We start from the raw sequence: 25,283 nt of genomic DNA, 5'->3' as shown, positions 1-25,283 counted from the left end.
ATTAAATTTTTGTTACAAATAGTAAATGAAACAGCAAAAATTCTTGAAAGATCGAGAAAAAAGGGAAAGAAACATAATCCTAATTCTAACAAAAGAAATGATGTAAAAAAAAATTGATTTTGGTAGGAACAAATGGAAAAGAAGAAGATAAATAATCAAGATTATTTGAAAACTATACAAAAATTTGTGTTCGTACTCTGAAAATTTTAATGGGAAAACACAAATCCAATGGTGATTCCTATTTAAATAGTAGTGCTATCAAAATTTCAAATGCATAATAAAATCATAAGAAATATAAATTTATTAAAAATCAATAAAAAAGAAGATGAAAAGTTAACTCATCTAAAATTTCCAAATAGAAATATGATAACTAGTCATAAATTTTCTAAAAATATTAAAAATTCATAATTGTACAAAATTCCTCAATAAAAAAGAAGAAGCTAGACTTCTATTCTTGCACTAAAGAACATTATTATTTTCCGACATTCTAAAATTTTTTGTAAGAATAAAAATGAGTATATGAATTTTGGAAGCATGACATTTCATAACAATAAATAATTTTAAAAAATTGGTATGCGACTTTTGTGGAAAAGTCTGTATAATCTTCCCAAAAAAAATTAAAAGCCATTAAGAAAAAGTGCAATATTAATAATAAACAATTTTAAGGAAGAGAAACAAAGATATCATCTAAAAATAAAATAAAAAATCGTTGAAAGACAACACAATCTTCTTTTATAAACTTCATAATAAATATGAAAGGTTGTCATAAATAAAATTCAAGAGCATTAATATTTCATAATTTAAAAATGCAAAAATTATTAATAGTGGTACTATATTTTTGTAATAAAGACAACAATGTTTATTTAAAATTTGTTATATATCCGCACTAATTTTCCGAAAACTTTGTCATGGGCTGTGATGTTAGCATATATGGGAATGTATAAAGTATAAAATTAACATTCAAATAAAATGATTATAGAATATGAATAAAGGAATGGAGAGCCTGTGTTTTTTATGTACAAATGTATAAATAACATCTTAAGAAAGGCAAATGAAATATCAATCCGACTACCAAATATACAAGTTAATTTGACACATGTGCTTTTGAGCTTCAAATAAAAAAATCATTACTTACCTCTATTTTGTAATAAAGCTTCTTGTAAAAATAATAATAAAAAAACAGAAAAACAAAAGCAAAAACAAAAACAAAAACAAAACGTACCTTGGTAAAGGCATAATGAGTAATGATTATTCCAACATTACACAATAATACAATGAAAAAATAATAATAATCACAATATTCTATAAGAAAATAAAAAATTAATAATAATCATTTTTTCTCTATAAGAAAACATCAGCCACATTAAACCGTCTACTCATATAGGTCTTACTCTATAAAATTAGAAAAATGATATTTGATAAATATGATGCCATACTACAGAAATAAAAAAATAAATAAGATGGAGCCCATTCATTAAGAAAAAAATTTATATAAGGTTGCAACCTTAAAATAAATGTGCAACCTTCAAATATAGAATTAAGGCGAACTAAGATATCCATCTTAAAAAAGGTTGTTTTGAAGTTGAAAAACCCACTAATTGATCATCTCGACATTGAGATGTATGAATATGAAAAAAAAAAAAATTTGATTTTGAGACACAAAAATAGTACATCTTGCAACACATTATCCAGACCATCCATTTTCAATATTTTCATATGTTTATAGATTGATTTGAACCATTTTTGGGGTCTAAAATTTTATAATTAGAGATAAAAAAGAATTTTCAAGCCATCCTAAGAATTTTCAACACCAAAATTATATCTTATAATAAAATAGGGTTCATAAATATGAGATTTATTGATTTTAGATATCATCATATCCAACAATTATTACCTTTAGAACTATAGCAAATATTGTAGTAATCACATAAAATGAATAAAGTTTGAAACTACCAAGTTATGCAAAAATTTACAGATTTTTTTAATAGTAAGTTACATCCTCTTTTATAGATTCCGGTCATAATCCCCTCAAACCTTTATTTACAATAGGAAAATAACAAATTTTAACCTACATATTACAAAATCACATAAATTTATGTAACAGTTAAATTTTATAATCCATTATTCTATATAATTTCATACGATTAAAAATTGAAAAGAAAAATAAAGGGAAGACGAACCCATTTCTTGAAACAACATAAAATGGATAAAATTATGGAAAGTGTTGTATTACTTAATTTGAAATTACTTTTTCCTAATTAATATAAATTTCTTAAAAAATATCCAGCAAATTCAAATCTCTTATTCAACACCAGCAAAAAGTTACTTTTAAATAATCAAATTTCATAATTAAAAACCCACAAAAATAAGGAGGTATCATATTCTTAAAGTTTACTTACCGTATCGAGAAACTCGCGACACTAGGAATTTATCTTAATCTTTTTTTTTGGGTAATTAATTTATCTTAATCTATCTATTCAAAGAAACCACATCTACAATGATTCTATTAAGAATATAATCCTTTTTATCTTTAAAGTTGTAACTATATCTACCAAAATTAAAAATCAATAACCCTTGTTTTATGATACTAAAACAAAATTTTTAGAGAGTTATTATATGTATAGGAACCCAATATTGACATGCGTCCACCTCTTAAATATAGGTTAATACATGTAGAATAAGTCAAATAAAATTATTTAAAATAATTATCACAAAAATCTTACCTAGTTAATGTCTTCAGACTTAAGTGCAAGGGTAGATATTTGAGGTCCTATTTCTTGTTTATTATTTTTTTTGTTTTTAGGGGACTCCCATTTTCACAAAACATGTCCTATTTCTCTCACTAAAACAATTGTCATGTATTGGCCCCATTCTTGATTGTTTTAATTTGTTATCCAAACTTGCTTAGCATATTTTTTCTCATTATTATTATTTGAGCTTTATTTAATTATTAGGAGTCGGCTTCAAAAATCATATTCTGCCATTTCACTCAATTAATAGCCATACCCTAAGTCAATATTCGGCTTAGGGTATTTCTCATGTATTACTTAATTCCCCCTTTTTAATGCAAGCTTACTACCGCATGATAGAAAGTAAAGTTGCACCTCAAAATCCCATTAGAACACTGTTTGGGAGTTAGAAACATGATAGCCTGGATTCTATTTCTGTTGTTAATTGCAAAATTTGAAGCTTTAATAATGATTCAGATTCAACATATCTATAAACACTTAAAATAAAATTATTAAAATAATGTGTTACAAAATAAACTATTGTAAAGCTTTAAACCAAATTTATGATGTAATCCATTTAAGTGTCTTTCGACATCAAAACAACATTTTATGGCGAAATTTGAGCTGGGATTCTGAAAGCTTTGCATTAAGCTTTAAATTTTTATTTAAATATTTAGTATATCTCACTCTCTCACTAATAAACCTCAAAACGATCATAAATCTGGAAAAAATTACCATTAAATAGATCCAATTCAAACTAGTGATCCTGATCTCTTGGACCTCTTTGTCCAATCGAATCAAAGCCATCCGTATCGCTTTGGAGAATCTGAGCCATCCGTATGGCTTTGGAGATCTATAACCTTTGTGACACGTGTATTTGCAGATCGGGTAATTCTCTGATAAATTGTGTCATAGGGGCAACCTAGGCAGCCGTATGACAAAGCCAAGGGCATTTTAGTAAAAAAGGTAATAGCCTCATGAGTAATTGTGATATTTAAAGGGAATGATGGGTTGGATTGTTAATCTTTATATAATTTTTTTATTTCTGGATTTTTAGTACATAATCTCTCTCTAAAAACATCCTTATTCTATTGCGCATTTATCTCTCCCTAAAAAAAACCTCTTATTATTTGTTTTTATGTGTATTTATCTCCTCTCTCTCTCCAAAAAAAATCCATATTTCCCATAATTTAAAATATATTTAATTTAACAATAATGAAAAAGTTTAAATAAGTATGCAATTTTATACTACAAAAATAAGATTTAGTACAAAAGAGTGTTCCAATATTGGAAAACTTTCCGGTTGATCATATTGACCACCAAACATATCAATAAAGAAAAAAAAGAGTTTCAATACTAAAACATATTATCTTGTAAGGGAGCTGTTCGTATAGAGCCTAGGCTCTAAACAATCAAATTAGAGCCTACCTTCAAGTGGTGTCGAGAAATGTGGTTTTAATACTATAAATCTTTATCATAGCTTTAAAATATATTTTCATCTTTATTTATAAAGTTTAAAGCTTAACAAATATTATAGACAGATAGATCTATGAAAACATGAAAATCTTGAAAATTGATAGTCCAAAAATGTGCTACAAAATACACTATTTTTAAAATTTGAAATCCATTTTTTTGTCATGTCCATGCATCTTGATGTTGAGTTGATCAATTTAAAGACAGTTGAGCATCAAAACAACCTTTTCTAGTGAATTTTGAGGTGGGCTCTAATTTGATTGTTTAGAGCCTCAGCTCTATATGAACTTTTCACATCTTGTAATAAGTCGGGTAGTCCACCTATTTTAAAGATTTTCAAATGTCTGTAGTTAATCTCGATTTGTACTATTTGTAAAATTTTAAAATTTATAACTAAGTTGAATATAGATTTTCAAGCTCTCATAATATTTTTCATACCATAACTATATATTCCGGCAGCATTTAAAGGTGCGCCTCACTTGTATAGCATAAGGTAAACACCTTATATAGACCTCACCCAACCAACAATTTAACAATTTATCCTTTTTTTCAACTATTTTTCTCTTTAAAAAGCCCTTTGTTTCCTATTTATCTAAGAAGAAAATTTATCCAAATATACTTGAATATTTAACAATTTTGTGATTTACTTTTTTTTATCTATTCTATCTCATGCTTATGTGGATTTGATGGATATTTTAAAATTAAATAAAAATTATCATTAAATTAAATAAAAGAAAAGTGCTCCATGAGTCAGCAGGTGCAAGAGCCCACCGACTCTTCAATGTCCACCTTTAAGATGGGCGTTTTGTGAAACTCATCAGACCAAATCAAATATGCACTGTGCCAAAAAAAAAAAACCCTTGTAGCAAATTTTAAAGTTTGATTTTTATTTTTTTATATATATTTATGATTGGCTTAGATGATAAATCCTTAGAATTTAGGATCAACAATAATCTTTAAATTAAAATCTAGAAGGAGCCGTACGTGTACATATGCGTCCTCTGAATCATAGAAACCCAACCTTAAATGTAAACTTTTTCCACGAAATAGTTGATATGTTTGTCTTTATTTTGATAAATGTAAACTTTTTCCATGAAATAGTTGATATGTTTGTCTTTATTTTGATAAGATAAATTTCTATTTTAATAAGATAAATTTATATTTTAATAAGATAAATTTCCCGTCCATTTATCTTTCTCAGGAGTCTTTGACATTTATCGCTCATCCCTTTTTTCTCTCGCGATTATTATTATCTCTCTCCTCGTTTTCTAATCCCCTATAAATTCCACCTCCCCATTCTCCTTTCTCTCTGTGTATAAAGCAGATTCCAGGGAAACCCAACCCTTTGCGTTTCTCATCATTACTCTCTCTCTCTCTCTCTCTCTCTCTCTCTCTTTATGTTTTTCTGTCTTTCTCTCTCTAATATTCACTATTATCTTCATCGGATCGCTTATCTTCTCTCTCCTCTGAATTATCCGCCCTTTACTGCTTCTTTTGGCTGATTTTCCTCTCAAATTGGCCTCGTCTTACCCTATCAGTGACGTCAAGGGGTTTCTCTGCAATTTGAGGTTTTGAGGTGTTGTAGGGAGCCCTAGGGTTTGGTGCAGTGCCATGGATTCCGAGGATGACATGCACGACGCCAATGATGTGGAGTCCCTCGATGATTTCTACAGCGGAGAGACGGCCTTGGCCAGTGATGAAGATGATGGGGATTACGAGTTCATAGATAATGATAGTGATGATTCAGAGGATCGAACTTCACATAGGCAGCAGGTATTTTGCCCTGATTCCTGTGAATATTGATTTTTTAGGTTGATTCCTGTGAATATTGATTGTTAGGTTGCCTTTTGTTGCATTCCTTTGTGTAAACTAATTTTTCCCTATTTCATGCGATGATTGATTCTTGGCTTGCTTTTTGTCGCATATCTTATCTGAATCAATGGTTGTTGCACGAAATTAAGGATCTTGATTTGATAATTGTGCAAAGTTGTCTGCTTTTCTCTTTTAACTATTCATAATAGTTAGCTAATATGTGGATGGTACTGGAATTATTGTTCTATTGATGTTTTCACCTTGACCCATGTTTTGATATATTATTCTCTTTATCTGGTAGTCTTCTTACATAAAATTGACGACTTTGAAAAAGATTCAGGGACTTTATATTAAATCAATCAACATTGTAGTAAATCGATGACTGGTTTGATGATTATTTGCTATCTTTTTTACTGTGATTGCGGAAATTGATGTAAATTGTCATGAGATGTTTGCCAAGTGTAGTGTTAGGGAATTTTTGCACCTGATGGTTATCCTACCTGTTGGGTTTTGTTAAAAATTAGAAATTTAGATGTTTTTTTTGTTTTTTTTGGTTCTTTGCTTGCTTGTTTACTAGCAGTGTGTTGGCTAGTGGTGATATCTAGGTTTTTTTTTTTTTTTTTTCCTTGGGCAGTTACATTCTCAAATTTGCTTGTGTTTTTTTATGTAGGCGTTTGAATACTGTTTTGTTTTCTCATTTGAATGATTGGAAAGTGTTTTCAAGGGGATGTTTGTTTGATTATTGTTTAGTATCCAACCTCAGCAAGCGAATTGCACTCAAAGGTTTTGGAGGTTGCATGCTGGAACCTTTGTTCTATATTGTATACAATGAGATTATTTACCTTTGGTACAAGGAGGTCACAAGTATTTATAACCATGTGATAGCTTGGGTGTGTCACAAAGTTTGAGAAAATTTATTTTGAACTTTGAGTTTGGTCAATGGAATACATGCAACCACCCAATTTCACATCCAATGGTTAAGATTAGTTGTGACCACCCTCTCATAGTATATTTTTTGAAATTATTATTATTATTTGGTTCTTTGTATTCTTACAGCTGCAATTACTGGTATAACATATTTATTTGGCTTCTCGTGCTTTATGGTGCTACTTGAGCAATGGTGTTGTTCATAGTTTGAATTGTTGAAACTTGATTTGGTGTTCCGCTCCTTTCTATTATTTTCCTTTCATGTTTACTTTAATCTAATGCAATGTTCAAAAATTTGCCCGCCCAACCTCCTAGGTAGAAAAATTTCAAAAATGCCTAGGCGCTAGTTGGCGGGACTATTAGGCGTCCTGTGCCTAGGTACCAGCCTAGACACTACAGACTATGTGGCTGCCTCGTGACAGTTTGTCAAATGGCGGAAAAAAGCCTCGACGAGGGTCAAAATTTGTCATCCCCCCTAAAATGGGGGGGGGGGGGGGGGTAGGGGAAAGGGTTTTGGGGGATATTCTAAACCCTAAAAACCAAAATTGTGCCTTTTAGAGAGAGAAAAACTCCCCAAAAACCTCTCTTTTGTGATTTATTGAAAGATTGATAAATTTTTTATTTTTTTCGATTTCCTTCAAAAACAAAGGCGATAGCTCGTGGGTGTTTTGGGATCTTCTACTAGTCGATTTTGAGGACTTTTGGCGACCCAATAGGCAAGGTTACATCAATTTGATTTTGATATTTTTTTAGAGTATTATCATATTTGAATAAGGGTTTTGCTTTGATTTTGCTATAACGTATTATGTTGTGAATCATTTTTTTTTTGTTTTACCTTTTATTTCTTTTACGATATATTTATATGTTTGTAGTTGAAAGATCAATTTTTTTAAAGATTTATTGAATTTCTCCTCATTTGGAGGATGAAATTGGGGTTTTGTAAATAGTCATAAACTTTGGATGAAATTGATATTTTGTGAATATTTGATATCCAAAACCAAATCTTATGGATATTAATTAATAAATAATATTATAATATAACTTTCATGTTAATTAATAGTCCACCCATCCTTGTTCTTGGGCGCCCGCCTAGACGGCCAGGCCCCCAAAACGCCTAGGCCTGCGCCTACGTATTTTTGAACATTGATCTAATGGAAATTTTTGTTGTGGTCATATAATGTAGTTCAATCTATAACTGATGTGTTTTCATGTTTGCGTGTTTGTTTTTCTTAAAGGAGTTATTGTGTGAACCCATTTGCCAGTACTGAAGTGGCTCCTTGATTGAATTGTGGGTTCATCTTGGGTTCAAATGTTTTTCCATGTATTTCAGATTGCTTTGCTCTATATTTTCCAATCTTTGTGCTTGTAGTTTCCCATTTATGGTCTTCTGAGAATATTTTTTTCTTCAGTTTGCATATGCATGATCATATTTTAACTTGTTTTGTCTCCTAATTGATAGGGATGACATAAACCCAACTTTAATTTAGTATTGAGATTCTGGTATTCTAATTGGTAATAATGTTGAACAGTTTGCATGACGAACATTTGCGTGACTCTTTCCTGTTTGGCTGTTTGCATTTGTACAATCGTCTTGATCTTGTTATATCATATATTGTTTTATTATATCATATTTGAATTAGCAATAATAAACAGGAATATGCCATATCATATATGAATCAAGTACTCATTTCTGATTGCTGCATTTGCATGTGTATGGCATTTCTTTGTCAGTATCTCTTTTATGCATGGGCTCTGGAGTTGCTACGCTTTATGTTATTGAGATGATTGCGCATTTCTTGATCTGATATTTTGGTTTCTTCTTTTCAGCAGAACTACATAATTTTGAGTGAAGAAGACATATGCGTACGCCAAGAAGAGGATATAACAGGGATATCCACTGTACTTTTCATATCGAGAGTGGCTGCAAGCATACTCTTGCGTCACTATAATTGGTACTGTACTAATTTCCTCCGCCATGCTGGTTTCATGCATATATAATCTTTGGTTGGTGATCTTAATTTTTTATATATATATATATATATTTTTAAATTTCCATGTATATACTAGCATAAAATATGTCCTGGCAATGGGGCGCACTCTTTGAGGATGTTTGTAATTGACTTCCACATGTCGACCAATTTGATCAAGTTTATTGTGGTATAAAACTCTTTGAACTAGCTTTTAGTTGCATTTACATAGAAAAATAAATCTTCAATAAAATATGCATTAGTATGGTCAAGAGCAATCACTTTAGGGTATCTTTAATGGTCTTCAAAAACCCTTTTAAAAATGCATGCCTTATTAAGCTATGCACGATGGACATACTTGCAATCAATGCTGATACATAGGCGCCTCAATCACCAGAGGGTTTGTAAATGTTCCTCCATAAGGTGGGAAATCTGCCTCTGAGTTCGTCTCTCTTCTTGTGTTACGTAACCATCAAGTTGTGATCTCATGATTGAGTCCAAGGCCTCTGCAAAAAGCCAAAAACATCTTTCCAACCTTCAATGATGGTCTGGTCTGGCATCTGTTCTACAAGGATGGTAAGAAAGTTTCCTACCATAGGGGGGCTCATACCATGTTTGAAATTCTGAGGCTTGTGAGCATCTCCAGTGCCTTAATATCTGTGGAAACTCAACTTCCACAGAGAGGGTTGAAAAGTAAGGATTTTGGACTCGCTGTGGAGCTTTCATTGATATTGAGCTTGCATGAGCAGCCACGACGTCAGGGAGCAGTTTATCAACTATTCTGTTCACTGTCCCCAACACTGAACCAGTCTCTGCATGCGTCCTGGTTTCTAACCCCTCTGAACTCCCTTAGGCCAAAGCCTAGCCAGTCAAAACATCTCACACCCTCTCCAAGACAAAAGTACTGTCTGGCCTCCCCTCTGATGATTCTATCATTCTGCCTAGACTATAAGCCAGAAACTAGCCAATTCTTCAAAGCAGGATAGCATATCTGAATCGCATCGAATGCAACTAAGAAGCAGTCATGCTTAAGATGTAAGCAGGAAAATCCATTAATCGTTTCCTTTGTAAAGAAATTTATAAACAGCGAAAAGCATATTATGATAGGGGAATAATGTTCGACTGTTGCATACTTTGTAGCTCAAAATAGTTCATTTCATGTTAATGGTATCAAAAAGCAGAAATCTCATTAGTTTTGTGTCAAAATATTACGTGCTTGATAAAAGAGAGATCCACAATGTCTGTCAGGCTTGCATTGGGTATTGCCGAAGTCAACTCATTTGAAAGAAACACTTCAAGAGTTGGTTATGAAATTTGGTTTAGGGCTGACTCCGCCCCGACATTCCATAGTTGTCTGAATTAATTGTTTGATTTGGCTAGCGCAGCTCACCGCTTTATGCACTTGTTTCCTCTTTATGTGGTTGCATCTCTATTTTTAGCTTCCTTGACATTTGTTAGGCTATCCTGATGGATCCACAGAACGGAATTGCATTATCATTGTAAACCTTCCTAGTTTCAAAAATATTAATTGGTATGTGTCTTTACTAGTATTGATTTATGATGTTTATGGAATGTGATTTCAAATCGGGGACAATAGCGCCTTAACTTGTATATTCTTTTCTTGTCCACTCATCTCAAAGAAATGCTTTGAGAGTTTATTATGAATCTTGGTTCAGGGTTGACTCTGCCCTGACTTCCCATAATTGCCTGATTGTTTGATTTAGCTCAGCTAAGTGTTTTATGCAATTGTTTCCTCTTTACTTGGTTGCCTCTGTATTTTGAGTCTCCTTGAGATTTATTAAGCTACCCTGATGAATCTACATAACAGAATTGTATCATTGTTGTAAACCTTCCTAGTTTCAAAGAAATTAATTCGAGCATTACTTTATTATTATTATTTTTATGATGTTTATGGGATGCAATGTCAAATCCGATACTTTTTATTTGGAGAATAGCGCCTTAAAATGATTGTTGTATACTTCTGGTTTTCTTGGAATGCATCCTGATTCTTGTTTTTTTTTTTTTTTGGAATCTATACTTGACTGAAAAAGATCTTCATACATGCTGATCACAGTATGCTTAGATCTAAGTACTTCATGCTAAAGTAGAAATATATGTTCTGAAAAGAATGCTTTCCTTGAACAGGGATGTCAGTAAGGTCCATGACGCATGGTTTGTTGATGAGGAGGGAGTTCGGAAGACTGTTGGTTTGCTGGAGAAGCCAGTTGTGGAATTTAACTTAAGTCCCAAAGAAGTATGCTTGTCGTTTTTACTCCTAAACCGTTACAACTTTGGTATTTGAAAGGAACTCCTATTTTTTCTTGTTAAGTTTTTCTTCTTGTATTTTTGGTTCTGATGTTTGTTGTGTTGATTGCAGCCTACTTGTGGGATATGTTTTGAGACTTATCCTTGTGAGCGGATGAATGCTGCTGCTTGTGGTCATCATTTTTGTTGTGCATGTTGGACAGGTAGTGCCCTTTCTATTTGCTGTGGGCATGTGAATAGAGAAATGCTGCATACTCGGATGATAGTTGTGTTCTTTTTGAACTTATAAAATACTTCAAAATCACCATATCATAGATTGTATGGTGTTTATTTTCTGGTTCATTGATTGATTGGATTATGCAGCATCATGTCTTTCCATTATTGCATCTTATTGGTTTATGATCAGTTTTTTATTTTCCTTTCCTTGAAGTGATTCTCTATGGAATGTATACATTAGTACTTCTTGTTGGCTTTCCATGAGAAGAGCTCTTCTAGGCTTGCTATATTAGTGCTGCCAATATTAGGGCCAATTTGGTTGATTATAAACAAGATATTTATTACTTGGCAAAAAGGATTAAAAAAAACAAAGAATCTGGAAGTTGGCATTGTCTGATGATTAATCTTTACAAAGAAACTCTACTTGAAAGTGGGTCGATGTAGAATCTAAGAGCAAATTGAATGGATTAGATCGATAATTGGTTAATGTAGCTGAATTCCTTATTCTCTTTTTGGCCAAAACAGCCAGAAAAACTAAGGGTAGTAAGTAATAATCTAGAAAATTTGTTATGATGGTATTCAGAAAGCTAGAGACACCATGTTAAAGGCTTTATTAAATCGCAAGAAAAAAGGGGCTTTTTGTTACCGTCACAAATACTTCCCTTGTGTTAGAATACACTCATTTTCTTCCTTAACTTGCCGATTTGGAGTGTTATAATAAATAAAATTTGAACTAGTATTCATCCTGAGGGAGTGGATAGGGTAAACAATTTGGAAAGATTAAAACAGTAGAATGTAATTGGTATATTTAAGAGATTGGAAAAGCTAATTGTAAATTTTTATTAACAGGATCAACACATCTATTTTGTTATATATACATCTCTTCTTCATATTAACTTGTAAATAATGTGGCTATTTAGCAGGAACATTTTTTTAAAAGAACCTTTCTATTTTAGGTGAGTGCATGATCAATCAAATATAAATGGCATGAAAGTCTCTAATTAGGGCTATTTTATAAAAAAATATGACACAACACCCTTGCAAATCCATATTTAGTAAATTAATCGATTATTTGTCAAAAATGAAGAAATATTGGATGTTGGAATGTGCTGTCTTCTTAACTATGGAATATGTTAAAAGTGACTTGTAAATTGACAATGATGAGTGCAGTCTCACTGTTAAATTTTCTTTTTTTCTTTTCGATGTTAACCTCGGCTAGGTAGGAATCAAATTTGAGACATCACATTGTGGCACCCTGCCACCATTTTTCTTTTCAATGTTATATTGGACTAGGTAGGAATCAAATTCTAGACATCACATTGTGGCCCCCTGCCCCCACCATTTTTCTTTTTGATCTTATCTTGGACTAGGTAGGAATCAAATTCTAGACATCACATTGTGGCAACCTGCCACCCTGACTACCGATGCGTTGAGCCTGTTCCACTCTTATTATACAGTTATGCTTGCTTCATTTTGAAATACTTCGAGAATTATGGTAGAGTTGGAACTGTGGCAAATGGCTGACCCTTTTATGGTGAATTTCTTTTACGTTCTTCTATGGTATCTTTTAAAGATTTTTTGGCTGAGTGATCTGCATTGATCTCTTATCAGCATTTCAATAATTTTGTGGTACTCAAAGAGTAATTTCATCGCAATTTCAGGGTAATGCTACATTTTATTTGTTCTCAAAATTTGTATTTGTTTCATTGTTAGGTTACATAAGCACATCAATAAATGATGGTCCTGGATGCTTGATGTTGCGATGCCCTGATCCATCGTGTGGTGCTGCTGTTGGTCAAGATATGATCAATATGCTGGCTTCTGAGGATGATAGGGACAAGTATTCGCGTTATCTTCTTAGGTCCTATGTTGAAGATAATAAAAAGGTAAATGTTCGTCTCAGATGTTTTGCTAATGCTTATTCCTATTTCCTAGGACTTGCTATACGTGTATCTCTTGTGACTAGAGCCAAAATAAAATATTAAAGATGATGATATAGTTGGAAATTCATGTACTCATTATTTGAGCGAAATTTGATTATGGGAATGTTTTGAAATGAGGCTCAGGCAAGGTACTTGGTCCCTTGCTGAGCATAATGACTTGCGCAAGTCCGAGCTGCTTCACCTAAGCCCCCACAAAACCCCAATATGCCCAAGAAAAGGGAAAATGGCAGAAAATCTCTAAAAATTAAAAATAGTAAAACCCAAAAAAATGAACAATAGAAAAATAAAAAAGTATATAAAACATGAATATGAAGAAAATTTGATGTTATTGGCTTGAACAACAATTAGAAAAATCCAAAAATATGGTTAAAAAATAAATTTGTTTCAAGAATAGATCGGTAGGGTGGATGACCCACCTACTGATCCCAATCTAAATTGTCCGGATTAGAGATCCGGCAAAGTAAAGGGGAGAGAGAGAGAGAGAGAGAGAGAGAGAGAGAGAGAGAGAGAGTGTTTAATATTTGCGTAAAAAATAGAGAACAACTGTCCCATGAGGTTCATACCTCTGACGTTTGGATAGATGAATGAATGGGCTACCAAATCAACCACATTAACTTTTTGTTCTACAGCATATATTATATGAGCTAGCGAATCTCCAATCGGCATCAATGCTTCCTTAGAAAACACCAATCAAAACCCCCAAACCACTTTTGGGTTTCGAGCTGGCTTTAGGAGATCTGAGCTCTTGAAAATTTAGATGAATGGTAAAAACGGATTTCAAATTCGTCAAATCCTAATTTTCTTGAGTCTTTTTGTGAAAATCAAGCCTGTGGTTGAGTCAAGAACACTAAAATACGACTAAGCAATGGTTTAAAGTGGATCGGTGACCCGGATCGTGCATCTCAAAAACCGATATGGATCGGCGAATCGGCGATCCGGATCGGGAATAGGCTGAATCGGTCGGATTAAAGTTTCAAAAAAATCCGAAAAAATTATTAAAATTCATTATAAATATTGTTTTTTAGGAATCCAATAAGAAATGAAGGTACTACATTATTAACTTTCATTTTTTTCATTAATTTGTGAATATTGAGATGCTCTTTCCCTGTATAAACTTATGTTAACCATTAAATTTGCATCACATAAAAGAAAAATCATAGAATTATCATAGATAAAATATATAATTATACATGGACTATTATAAAGAGTATAGACTAATCAATGAAGGAATGACCATTAAAATCTCGTTTTGGCAAAAAACCCTAATCCGCTAAAAAAATCTAAATTATTACAGCCTAACTAATTATAATCCAAAATTATTAAAACCTAACTAATTATAATATTATATACTGAAATTATAATTATTAGTTTACATTTTATAATTATTTTATTAGACAAATAAGAACAAATTAAACATATTTTATAATATTATCTAATTTAAAATGTATTATTGACAATTGTAAGAAAAATAGTACATTTCATGATTTATAATGTAAAAATAAATAAATAAAATAAAAGATTTGGTTATTGTAAAAGTTAATAAAATGCGTACAAATTTTGGAAATAACACTTCAATTTTTCAAAAATTTATTTTTTTAGGTTTCTATAATAAATTTAGTGAAAGTGATTGTTAGTAGAAAGATGGAGATTTCAAATAGAATAAAATTTTTATGTTTTATTTTTTTATGCCTTTTATATTATTTAAAAAAATAATTATACCACTATATACAACAAAAATTAGCTGCTATACAAAAAAATAACTTTTTTATTTTTCATTTGTTTATGCTTTTTATATTATTTACAAAAATATTTATACAATATATACAACACAAAAAAATAACGCCCACGGGGGGACTCGACCTTGAGACATCACAAGGAGAAGCAAAGGTCTTAACCACCACGCCACCTCAGCATATGTGGTTATAACTTGATGATTAATAGAATATATTTAAATTCTCTTTTTATTTAATGATGTTAGGGAATTATCCCACATCGAAAGATAGGTATTCCACTTTGGTATATAAATACCTATGTAATATACATTAAAATGTTTGTGTAGAAATACTGGGGTAACCTCACATGTGTCGCACGCGCGCAGGGAGGGAACCGGGTAGAATCGGACAGAACCGGATTGGAACCGGCGGTTCTTCTCTAGAACCGGGCGGTTCCCGGTTTTGTATCGGAACCGACACGGGTTGTGCCGTTTCTAGAGTCGAACCGGGCGAGTCCGGCTCGACTCGCCGATTTTTAAAACACTGGGACTAAGTATCAAATTACATCAAAGGTTGATTATTGACTGGGAAGAAATGCAAATTTTGAAAATCAAAATTTTCAATCTCCTCGGGAAGGGGATTGGGTTGTGGTGGTAGTACCCCATACCCTAGTCACCACGTTGTGGTTTCCATTCCCACCACTAACACCACCCTACTAATACTTCAAAAAGCTAACTCCTAATCTACTTGAAAAAACGGGGGGCCTTTCTTCGCCACTGAATTACCCTTTTTGTTTTTTTTCAATCTCTTAAATCTATCAAGTCTGATTTTTTTCCTCAGTTGCTATGCATGTACTGCATAGATCAGGTGAAGGTTAGGTTATAGATTCAATTCGGTTCAAATTGCACACCTCTGGGCCTCAAATTTGTGTAAATGGTGTATAGGGGGTGGATTGCAGCCCCCTCTTTTATACTTGTTTTGTGCAGCACTTGGACGAGTACTTTAGTGTAAGGGTGAGTCATCCTGATAATGCTGTGAAACTCAGGGGAGTCATACTGAGTTTTGTAGTACCTGGGCAAATCTGTTTAATACTCACCCGAATAATGTACATGTATGCAATGTATATTGTTCTGGCTTTGGCAGGCTTTGATGACCAAGTAACTCGGGCTCGTGCGCGTCTTTGAACCCTGGATTCTAGTAGCTATATGACATGTGTGTGTTTTATAGAGGGATGGAGGCAGTGGATTCCTAGTGATTACTGTGAATGGTGACATCACAGATACCCATTCTGGGATACTCTGATGCCTCCAATAAGATGGCAATAATTGACTAGTGAATCCCATCTCAGTCAAGGTGTAGCCATCAAGAAATCAGTAGCCTTTGGAAATGATCTTATGAGATTTGTCTGTAGAGAACGGAAAGTGTCCCTAGTTTCTATAGAAAATTTTCATAGTTTGGCTCTTGGTATTCAAATGCAGCTTTCCTTCCCTTTCTCATCTCTGGCAGTCAATTCATGCTTGACTTGGTTTACAGCTTGATTCTTTTTTTAAAATAATGAGTGATTATCCATTTAGTGTTTAAAAAATACAAAAGAGAACATTTATGGAAGGGGTTAATCAACGGAGTTTGGAGAATTCATTGGTTTTAAGGTGTTTGGGAGCAGGGAGCTGGGTGGCGGGACTCTTAGCTTTTACTGATGAATAGCTAAAGGGTCATTGAGAATGCACTGGTTAAGTTACTGGACCACGGTTTTAGAGTCTGCAATCTCACATTCCATCATCCCTACCTTCCTTCCCAACTTGAGGGGTAGTAGCAGCACTACCCAAAACATGCCCCCAAGTTTTCCTTGTGTTTTGGCTTCCGCTTTAGGCAAAATATTCATTCGAGGTGCGTGGACTTGAATTGGGCTACCCACATTTGTGTTCACCATGTAACTTTACTGAATCTGTAACCTTCTCCAACTCTGATCGCTCCCCCAGCAGTGACCCTTTTTCGAGTTGTGTCCATTCTGTGATCACGTGGAGTTGGCCTTTTCATTTCAGCACATGGAAGGTGGCATTTAATTCCAAAGGTACCTGGATAAATATTGACCATTCTTTTATACTAATACATGCACCCACCACTTGGATCCCAAGACTCGATCTGGACAGGTGCACTGGCACTATAGGATGCCTATCTATCTCACAAGGTAGAAAAGCATAAGTTAGGCCTTGGGGATTTGATGGGATTTTTTGCTGCTTTATAGAAACTATAGCTTCTTTATCGTTTGACAAGTGTCAAATGTGCTGATGGGGAGGCCTTTTTGTCCTTTTTTCTTTCTGATTACTAAATAGGAAGGAATGTTTGATGGATATTCTCTAGAAACTATGGGTGTAAACATGGATGGGCTTCAAGTCTGCTTGTTTTCTAATGTCTTGTTTTTGCATAAGTTTTGATTTTATTGCGGTCATGAATTTGTTGTTCATTTGAAAGGAGTTACATAGGTATCCTAGCCTGTTCTTTTCACAGTTCCTTCTTGTCTGGGTAGACTAGGTAGTTTCATGGTCAAAGTATACTTCGATAAAAATAAAATGTTTTAAAATGTAATTTTCCTTCTTATTGTCTATTTTCCTGGATTTCACATTGATAGTAATGAAACATGCTTTGTTTTTCAATGATTGTCGGTTACATTATGTTCATGTGTTCCTCCATTTTTCTAGACAAAATGGTGTCCAGCTCCCGGATGCGAATATGCAGTGGACTTTGTTGTTGGTAGCGCGAGCTATGATGTTTCTTGCAACTGCTCATATAATTTCTGCTGGAATGTGGGTACTTCTGTAGCATTAATTTTGCCAATCTTACTTTGTCTTACCCTTATTTACTGTAAATTGAATCTTAAGAGCATTCTGACACTTGTAGAAGTGGGCATGTACAGTGTACTGAGGAAGCTCATCGTCCAGTTGACTGTGAAACAGTTGCCAAGTGGATCTTGAAGAATAGTGCTGAGTCTGAAAACATGAACTGGTATGAATAAACATTTGGGTATATTAAGGTACCATTTTATGTATTGTGCAGTTTTACATTAATTTTGACTGTGACTGACATATGATGCTTGTGGTTATAATGCATGCTGCATGCATGCCTCTGGCTGTGCACGTGCATGGGATAGTGAGGTGTGTATGTTTGTAGAAGCACCTTTTTTCATTGCATTTAATGCTCCATTTTAATTATAATGTTTTGTTAGTTACATTCTACCATACTCGGGATATGCATTCTTGTTAGCAAATTGATATCAATGTCAACTTTGGCTAGTATACCGGCCACTGAACTAGTGTCGTGGCTGGTCTAATCCAATCTGATAGTCTGATCAGACTGGATGATGTGTTAAATTAGAGACGTAAAAAAAATAAGAAAATTATTTGAAAATAAAGAATCCATAAATCCGAAAATTGAGAAACTAGTAATATTGATAAATATTTTTGTTTTGCATGAATACTTATTGTCTTTTTTCTTATGATATCCGTAACTTTCTCGTCTTTCTTAGATTTTTGCAAATCTAACTCTGGTATCATATGAATAAGCATTAACATTTAGAAACAAGTCTTAAGGATTGCTAGCAAATTAAAATTCAAAACTAAATTTTATTGATTTCTTAATTCTGATAAATACAATATTGATGGTTTCAAATCTTGTATGGATTAATATGGTTACAGATATCAAAGTGTCAAATGGTTACCAGATTCGTAAAATTATATCCCTATCCCTTGTGTACACTCTTCACAGCAATACCAATTTTAACATTTTTAACAAAAATAAAAAATGATATCCCCTAGACATCCCTTGTATACACTCTTCTCACTCATTACCAATTTTAACATTTTTAACAAAAATAAAAAATGATATCCCCTATACCCAGGTCTAGGATCCAACACATGATCCTGAGCCATCCAAAATGTCTTTTGGCACGTCCCTCATAGTTGTCCTCCTAATTATCCTGGTTGAGAAAAATAATTTGTAAGTTGGTTACAACAGATCGCTTGATTTGTTTACTTTTCAAATATAAAATTAGAAATTTAAACAATAAAAATATTGAACTAAGCCAATATTACTCTTCTTTTTGCTCCAGCTCGTCCTCAACAGTATCTCCTCTGTAATCCCTACGATGGATGCTCCATTGGAATTTACAAGTTCATCTTCATGAATGAAGATGAACTTTTTTTTTTTCTTCACTTAATTAATTCTTTTTGTGTTCCATTTTTTTATCTGAAATGTTAGTGGGGCACAATAAACACTGTGACCATATATATCATCTTACATTTAATAGTCTTTTTTTGCTTTTGTTTTTTGGGGGTAGTTAGCGGTGGGAATTGAACTTAGGACGTAGTATTGCAATCATCAACAGCTTACTCATCAAACCAAAGTCTGATTCCTATGCTTTTTTCCCTATTAATGCTTCATGTGCACTTTTTCTGGGGATGTACAGGATCTGAACTATTCAAATAGTAATCTAGTTATTACCATTTCGGTGCTGCCATCATGTAGGCTGCAATTTTTTACTAATATAATGTGAAGGAAGATCTATTTTCCACACTAAACTTTGAATAGCTTCCTTTTATAAATTTTGATTGATGGGTGCACTGCGAATGTGTTGTGAAACTGACTTCTGTATTTTTGTTATTGTTGTGTGGGACTCTGGGTTTTGAATTTTATCATTTTCTTAACTCTCGTGTTGTGTTATTTGAAATGAAGTAACGTTGGTGATGATATATTGCTCAGGATATTAGCCAATTCTAAGCCTTGTCCAAAGTGCAAGCGGCCAATTGAGAAAAACCAGGGTTGTATGCATATTACCTGCACTCCTCCTTGCAAATTTGAGTTTTGCTGGTAAAATTTCCTATCTGTATGGTTATGTGCTTTATGTTTTTCTCAGATATTATATACAACTGCCTATCCCTTGAAAATTTTGTGCGTGGTTATTTTGTCTATTTCTGCTTTTTTCATAGCATATGGTCTTTTTTAATGTTTACAGGCTGTGCGTTGGTTCATGGGTCTTTTTTAATGTTTACAGGCTGTGCCTTGGTTCATGGTCCGATCATGGCGAACGTACAGGTGGTTTCTATGCTTGCAATCGTTATGAGACAGCAAAACAGGAGGGAGTGGTATGTGAATTGTTTCTATATTTCCTGTGCAACTGATAGGATCTAACTTTTTGACTTTTTTATAGTTATTGTGAAATTCTTTTTTAGCTCCACTTTTGATCCCTTTCAGTATGATGAAACTGAGAAAAGAAGAGAGATGGCTAAAAATTCTTTGGAGAGGTACACGCATTACTATGAGCGTTGGGCAACCAACCAGTCGGTATGTACAATCACCTCCCTCATTTTGTTTCTTTGTTGTTGCAGCTATTGTATGTAGTGTGTTTGCATTAACTTTACAGTACAAACAAATTATTAAATTATGAGCAGAAAATTTATATACATAGCCGTAGTGTATTTGCTGGCCAAAAGCCTAGGTGCGCTAGTGTGCACATAGTTTTCATCGCAGCTAGCACGCATGTCGTTTTATTCGCAACTAGTGCACCCAGCAAACTACAGCTCAAAAGCCTATGTGTCTTTGCTGGCTTGAAAGCTTACGTGCACTAGCTTGCACATAGTTTTCTTCACTGCTAGCACGCACTTCATTTTCTTCGCAAAGCTAGCGCACATAGTTTTCTTTGCGGCTCGTGCGCACTCTGTTCTCTTCGAAGCTAGCTCGCCTAGGGCAGTGACGTGTCAGTAGATTTTTATTTTTTATTTTTGTAAGTTCCAGGCCATGAAAGACAATAGCCTTAAAGAAGTAAATAACCACTGCAGTGCAAAAACCATGAAATCACTACAACATGCTATGGATATCAGAAACTCCATAGGAATTTGGAGCCACTTGCATTAGAATTGGAGTTAATTATCACGTAAAGAAAATGTGTTGTTAGTAGTAAGTTTCTATGACAAGTGAGAAAGAACTTAAGATCAACAATTTGTAATCTCAATGTAATGGTATCGTTGATCTTAAGTTCTTTGTCAGTATAATGGTATTGTTGATCTTAAGTTCTTTCTCACTTACTACTAACAACACATTTTCATTATGTGATAATTTACTCCAATTCTAATGCAAGTGGCTCCAAATTCCTATGGAGTTGCTGATATCCGTAGCATGTTGTAGTGATTTCATGGTTTTTGAACTGTAGTGATTATTTACTTCTTTAAGGCTATTGTCTTTCATGCCCTGGAACTAACAAAAAATAAAAATCTACTGACGCATCTCTTCCCAATTTGTATGAATGTATAACTGAAAGCATGCATCAAGTAGCTTCTTGCAAATATGAATTAGAACTGTTTATCTCAACTTATTTCTTGTGTTTGCAGTCAAGGGCTAAGGCACTCTCGGATCTTCAACAGATGCAAGCTGTGCAGGTAAGTTGCATCCATCATAATGTCTTGTCAATGAGAGAATTATAAGGAACAATTTTCGTAATATTCCCAGATTAGTTTGACAAACATGGCTTATGAAAAAGTAATCATGCCCTGTGAAACTTGGATAATTTTTTTCTTTCTTGGTAAGTATACCCTTTCTGTTATTATATGTTTAGCTTGAGAAGTTGAGCGACAAGCAATGTCAACCCGGATCTCAACTCAAGTTCATCACGGAGGCCTGGTTACAGGTACTTCAATCTCGTCATTTAAAAGTACTTGTGTTCTCCTCTTTCCCATGGCTTCCACTAACATAGTTCGTTGACTGATTTTTGCAGATAGTTGAGTGTAGGCGAGTACTAAAATGGACATATGCCTATGGGTATTACCTCCCTGAGCAGGAGCATGCCAAGCGTCAATTTTTTGAGTATCTGCAAGGTTCTCTCCCTCATTTCAGAACTGCGATACATTTTTTTTTTTGGTCACTGTCAGGAGAATTATTATATTTGTTCGTTTACGCCTGCTTTGTGATATACATGCATAAACATGTGCTTATATGTGCTTTTGTGTTCCTCAGGTGAGGCTGAGTCTGGTTTAGAAAGGCTTCACCAATGTGCAGAAAAGGAGTTGCACGTTTACCTAGAGGCAGTGGGCCCTTCCAAGGATTTCAATGAGTTTCGTACAAAGCTAGCAGGGCTGACCAGGTACTTCTCCACTGAATTTATTCTAATATCATGAAAGTTTTTATTTTTTTGATCTATGTAGTTTAGTGTGTATAACTCCTGTCTGAGATTTCTTGGATGAGGACTTATATTATGGCTTCAAGATTTTTATCTTGGTGCTTTGGGAACAGTGGTGGTTTTTTTTTTCTAGCTTCGGGGAAAGAATATCATATTCCGCTGGTGTATTATGGGTATGTGGTACATCAGTGGGCATCCGCCCCCCTTATCTGGGGGCGGGTGGTTCAGATCCATACCGATCTGAATGTCTATCATCAGTAACAACTGTTGATCTCTACCGTCTGTCATGGTTAGCCTGCAGTGCATGTCCATGTGCTGTACTATTTGTGCTGCACACCGTTGTGTGGAATCCTCACTTATCCCTTAAACGTATTTATGATGAAAGTATACTACAACCTAACTATCTGAGAAACCATTAGTCATCAGGTCAGCAGGTTCCATTGAAATGATGGACAGAAATGGTTAAGAGTGGTAGCTGCCATAACAAGATGTGATCCTAGTGGTGGTTTCCAGTCTTCCTTTCCATACATCTGCCCGGTGGTCTGTGATGAATGAATTAAAATGTATTCGTACCAATGGACCAAATGTCACACTGCATGAATGACAACATAGTTTATTGAGTCCATTGGGTCAAAGTCCCTTTACTTGTATGCATACACACGTATGTTTGTATTCATGTGTGTGCTTGTTTTTCTTTTGGGATTTGATAATGGGTTTGTCTACATGTTTGTATTCATGTGTGTGCTTGTTTTTCTTTTGGGATTTTATAATAGGATTGTCTACAAAGAAACCATTTATCTTTGGGTGTGGTTTCTATAAAGTTGCAACCTTAAACAATCCAATTAAGGTGCACCTCTAAATCTTATCATAACTTGTAATTTTGGTGAAAAAAATTCTTAGGTTTGACTTAAAATTCATTTTTATATCTAATTATAAAATTTTAAACTCCAAAAATAGATAAAATCAAGTAGTTCTATAAACATATGAAAATCTGGAAAATGGACGGTCTACATGATGTGTTGCAAGATGCACTATTTGTGGGACCCAAAATCTTTTTATTTTTTCGTATTCATATATCTCGATGTTGAGATGATCAATTAGAGGATTTTACAATATTAAAACAACCTTTTCCGTTGGATTTTTGAGGTGCATCTTTAATTCTCCATTTTAAGGTTGTGACCTTATATAAACTTTTTCCTTTTATCTTTTGTATATGGAGGTCACAATCATTCTTGTTCTTTAAATTTCAAAATGGGTAGTTGTAAGAGTGTTATTGAATAGACACAAAGTTCCAAAAGAAAAATTCTTGGATTTTGTGACTCACCCAAAACCATCCAATTTGACAACTAATGAGTAGGAATGATTATGGACTACCATGTACAAAAGATAAATGGTCTCTTTGTAGACAATCCTTTTTATAATATAAGATTGTTTATCTTTGTACATCACAATAACCACTAGTCATTTGATGTGAAATCAGGCGATTGGGGGTGTTCCAGTCCGAGAAAAATTTTCTTGGACTTTTGAGTGTGATTATTGGCACATCTTTAGCCGCCTGATCTCATGCCTGATGGTTAGGGGTGATTGTAATCTTCTTGTACCAAAAGTGAAAAGTCTTCTATTGTATCTCTTCTTTTTTTGACATGTTGGGCCCCAATAATCGTTAATCGATCAAACCATGATGCAGTGTAACCCGAAATTACTTCGAGAACCTGGTTCGTGCCCTTGAGAATGGACTATCTGATGTCGACACCCATGGAGCGTGTAGCCGGACGAGTAGCTCGAAGAACCTCGGTGGTGGTGGTGGCAGCAAAAGTAGAGGGGGAAGGGGCAAGATTACGAGCCAAAGGCCCTTCCCAAGCCAAACCAAAGGTCTCGACGACACTAACCACTGGTCTTGCCAACACTGCACCTTTGCCAATCTCAACTCGGCTACTACATGCCATATGTGCCACAACCGTCGATGATTATACAGCGCTCCATACCCCCCATGTCCCACTCTCTCAATGCGATGATACACGGATGGCTTCAGAAAGCTCGCGATCCAATTGTATGAACAAAACCCATGGGCCAAGCCTCTCTCTCTCTCTCTCTCGCAATGTATGTGGGCCTTGCTTGTGTGCTTTAAAGAACAGCTACATAGCTGCTTTTTCTTGTAAATATGTGTGACGCTTTGGTTTTGTTATTGGTTACAGGAGAGACGTTAACTTAGACTGAGCTTTATGAAATATTAGCAGCATTCCATTTCTTGGCTGCTTCTTGTATGTGTGTTGTTGAAGGTCCAACAGTCTTATGGTGCACAGGGAAAGAGATTTTACTTGTTTGATTAGTAGTTTGGGTATAACTGGGGGTATATGTTTTGATGAATGCTTGGTAGTCAGTGTAGTCATTCCCATTCCCTCAGGTGGCATATCCATATGTACAGAAAAAGTTCATATATGGAAAAAGCTCACCTCAAAAATTTATAGGGTACCTTATATATTATAAGGTTTTTTTTTTTTACAAATCTGATTTTTCTCAAATTTAGGGTGTTTGTTTATCTAATAATATTGAATATAAGTAAAATATTAAAAAATAATTATAAAAAATAAAACGAAGAAAATATCTTTGAAATATTCGGTAATTTGGTTGTTTTATGTTTGTAAGGTGTCCCTCACAAAGGTGTGCATACCCACGAACTTTGAGGTTATTTAGATTTATAAAAAAATTATTAAAATTCAAACATTACAATCGTTACTGTTTGGGCTTTGGATGTTGGTAAGAGTGAAGTATTGTAGAATTTTATTTATAGGTATTTTTTAAGTGTTTTCCATACGTACAAATGTGTGTATGTATGTCTCTATATAGGGAGAGAGAGTGAGAGTGTCCATATGTGTGTATGTATGTATGTATGGAGAAAGAGAGAGAGTCCATGAAATGACTGCTATTTTTTTTTATGTTGGGGAAATTTATGTAGGCAGGAGATTAAGTTTAAGGTCCAAAATTTTGGACTTTTTTTTTTTATATTCCATGGAATTTGGAAGTTCAACTTTTTGAACTATTCAAAATATAGGAAAATGAAGAGTTTGGGTACT

The 25,283-nt window shown here is 33.9% G+C and overlaps 1 protein-coding gene across 2 annotated transcripts; it reads left to right on the top strand.

The window, feature by feature from the left end:
- The first annotated feature begins 5,513 nt into the window (after positions 1-5,513).
- Positions 5,514-24,473, top strand: LOC18448546 (putative E3 ubiquitin-protein ligase ARI8). 2 transcript variants are annotated; one of them, XM_020676225.2, is made up of 15 exons: positions 5,514-5,975; positions 8,772-8,893; positions 11,054-11,162; positions 11,286-11,376; positions 13,103-13,275; positions 17,744-17,848; positions 17,959-18,047; positions 19,800-19,907; positions 20,092-20,182; positions 20,292-20,381; positions 21,425-21,472; positions 21,649-21,720; positions 21,808-21,907; positions 22,047-22,173; positions 23,897-24,473. In XM_020676225.2, the coding sequence occupies exons 1-15, from the start codon at positions 5,814-5,816 to the stop codon at positions 24,174-24,176; spliced, it is 1,767 nt and encodes a 588-aa protein (XP_020531884.1). In that variant the 5' UTR covers positions 5,514-5,813; the 3' UTR covers positions 24,177-24,473. The 2 variants fall into 2 exon arrangements, with proteins under 2 accessions (XP_020531884.1, XP_006858669.1); XM_006858607.4 differs by having other exon boundaries at positions 8,769-8,893.
- Positions 24,474-25,283: the final 810 nt, after the last annotated feature.

This window comes from Amborella trichopoda, chromosome 6 (genome assembly GCF_054954075.1).
Source record: "Amborella trichopoda isolate Santa Cruz 75 chromosome 6, AtrichopodaSantaCruz75HAP2 v2.0, whole genome shotgun sequence".
NCBI classification, from domain to species: domain Eukaryota; kingdom Viridiplantae; phylum Streptophyta; class Magnoliopsida; order Amborellales; family Amborellaceae; genus Amborella; species Amborella trichopoda.
The sequence above is the reverse complement of the archived record's forward strand: the minus strand, read 5'-3'. Positions and strand labels throughout refer to the sequence as shown.

Excerpts from the sequence above, each read along its gene's own strand:
- LOC18448546 (XM_006858607.4), top strand. The coding sequence starts at position 5,814 with ATGGATTCCGAGGATGACATGCACGACGCCAATGATGTGGAGTCCCTC. Across the intron at positions 17,849-17,958 it reads CATATAATTTCTGCTGGAAT|TGTACTGAGGAAGCTCATCG; the intron begins GTGGGTACTTCT and ends GGGCATGTACAG. Across the intron at positions 20,382-21,424 it reads GTTGGGCAACCAACCAGTCG|TCAAGGGCTAAGGCACTCTC; the intron begins GTATGTACAATC and ends TTGTGTTTGCAG.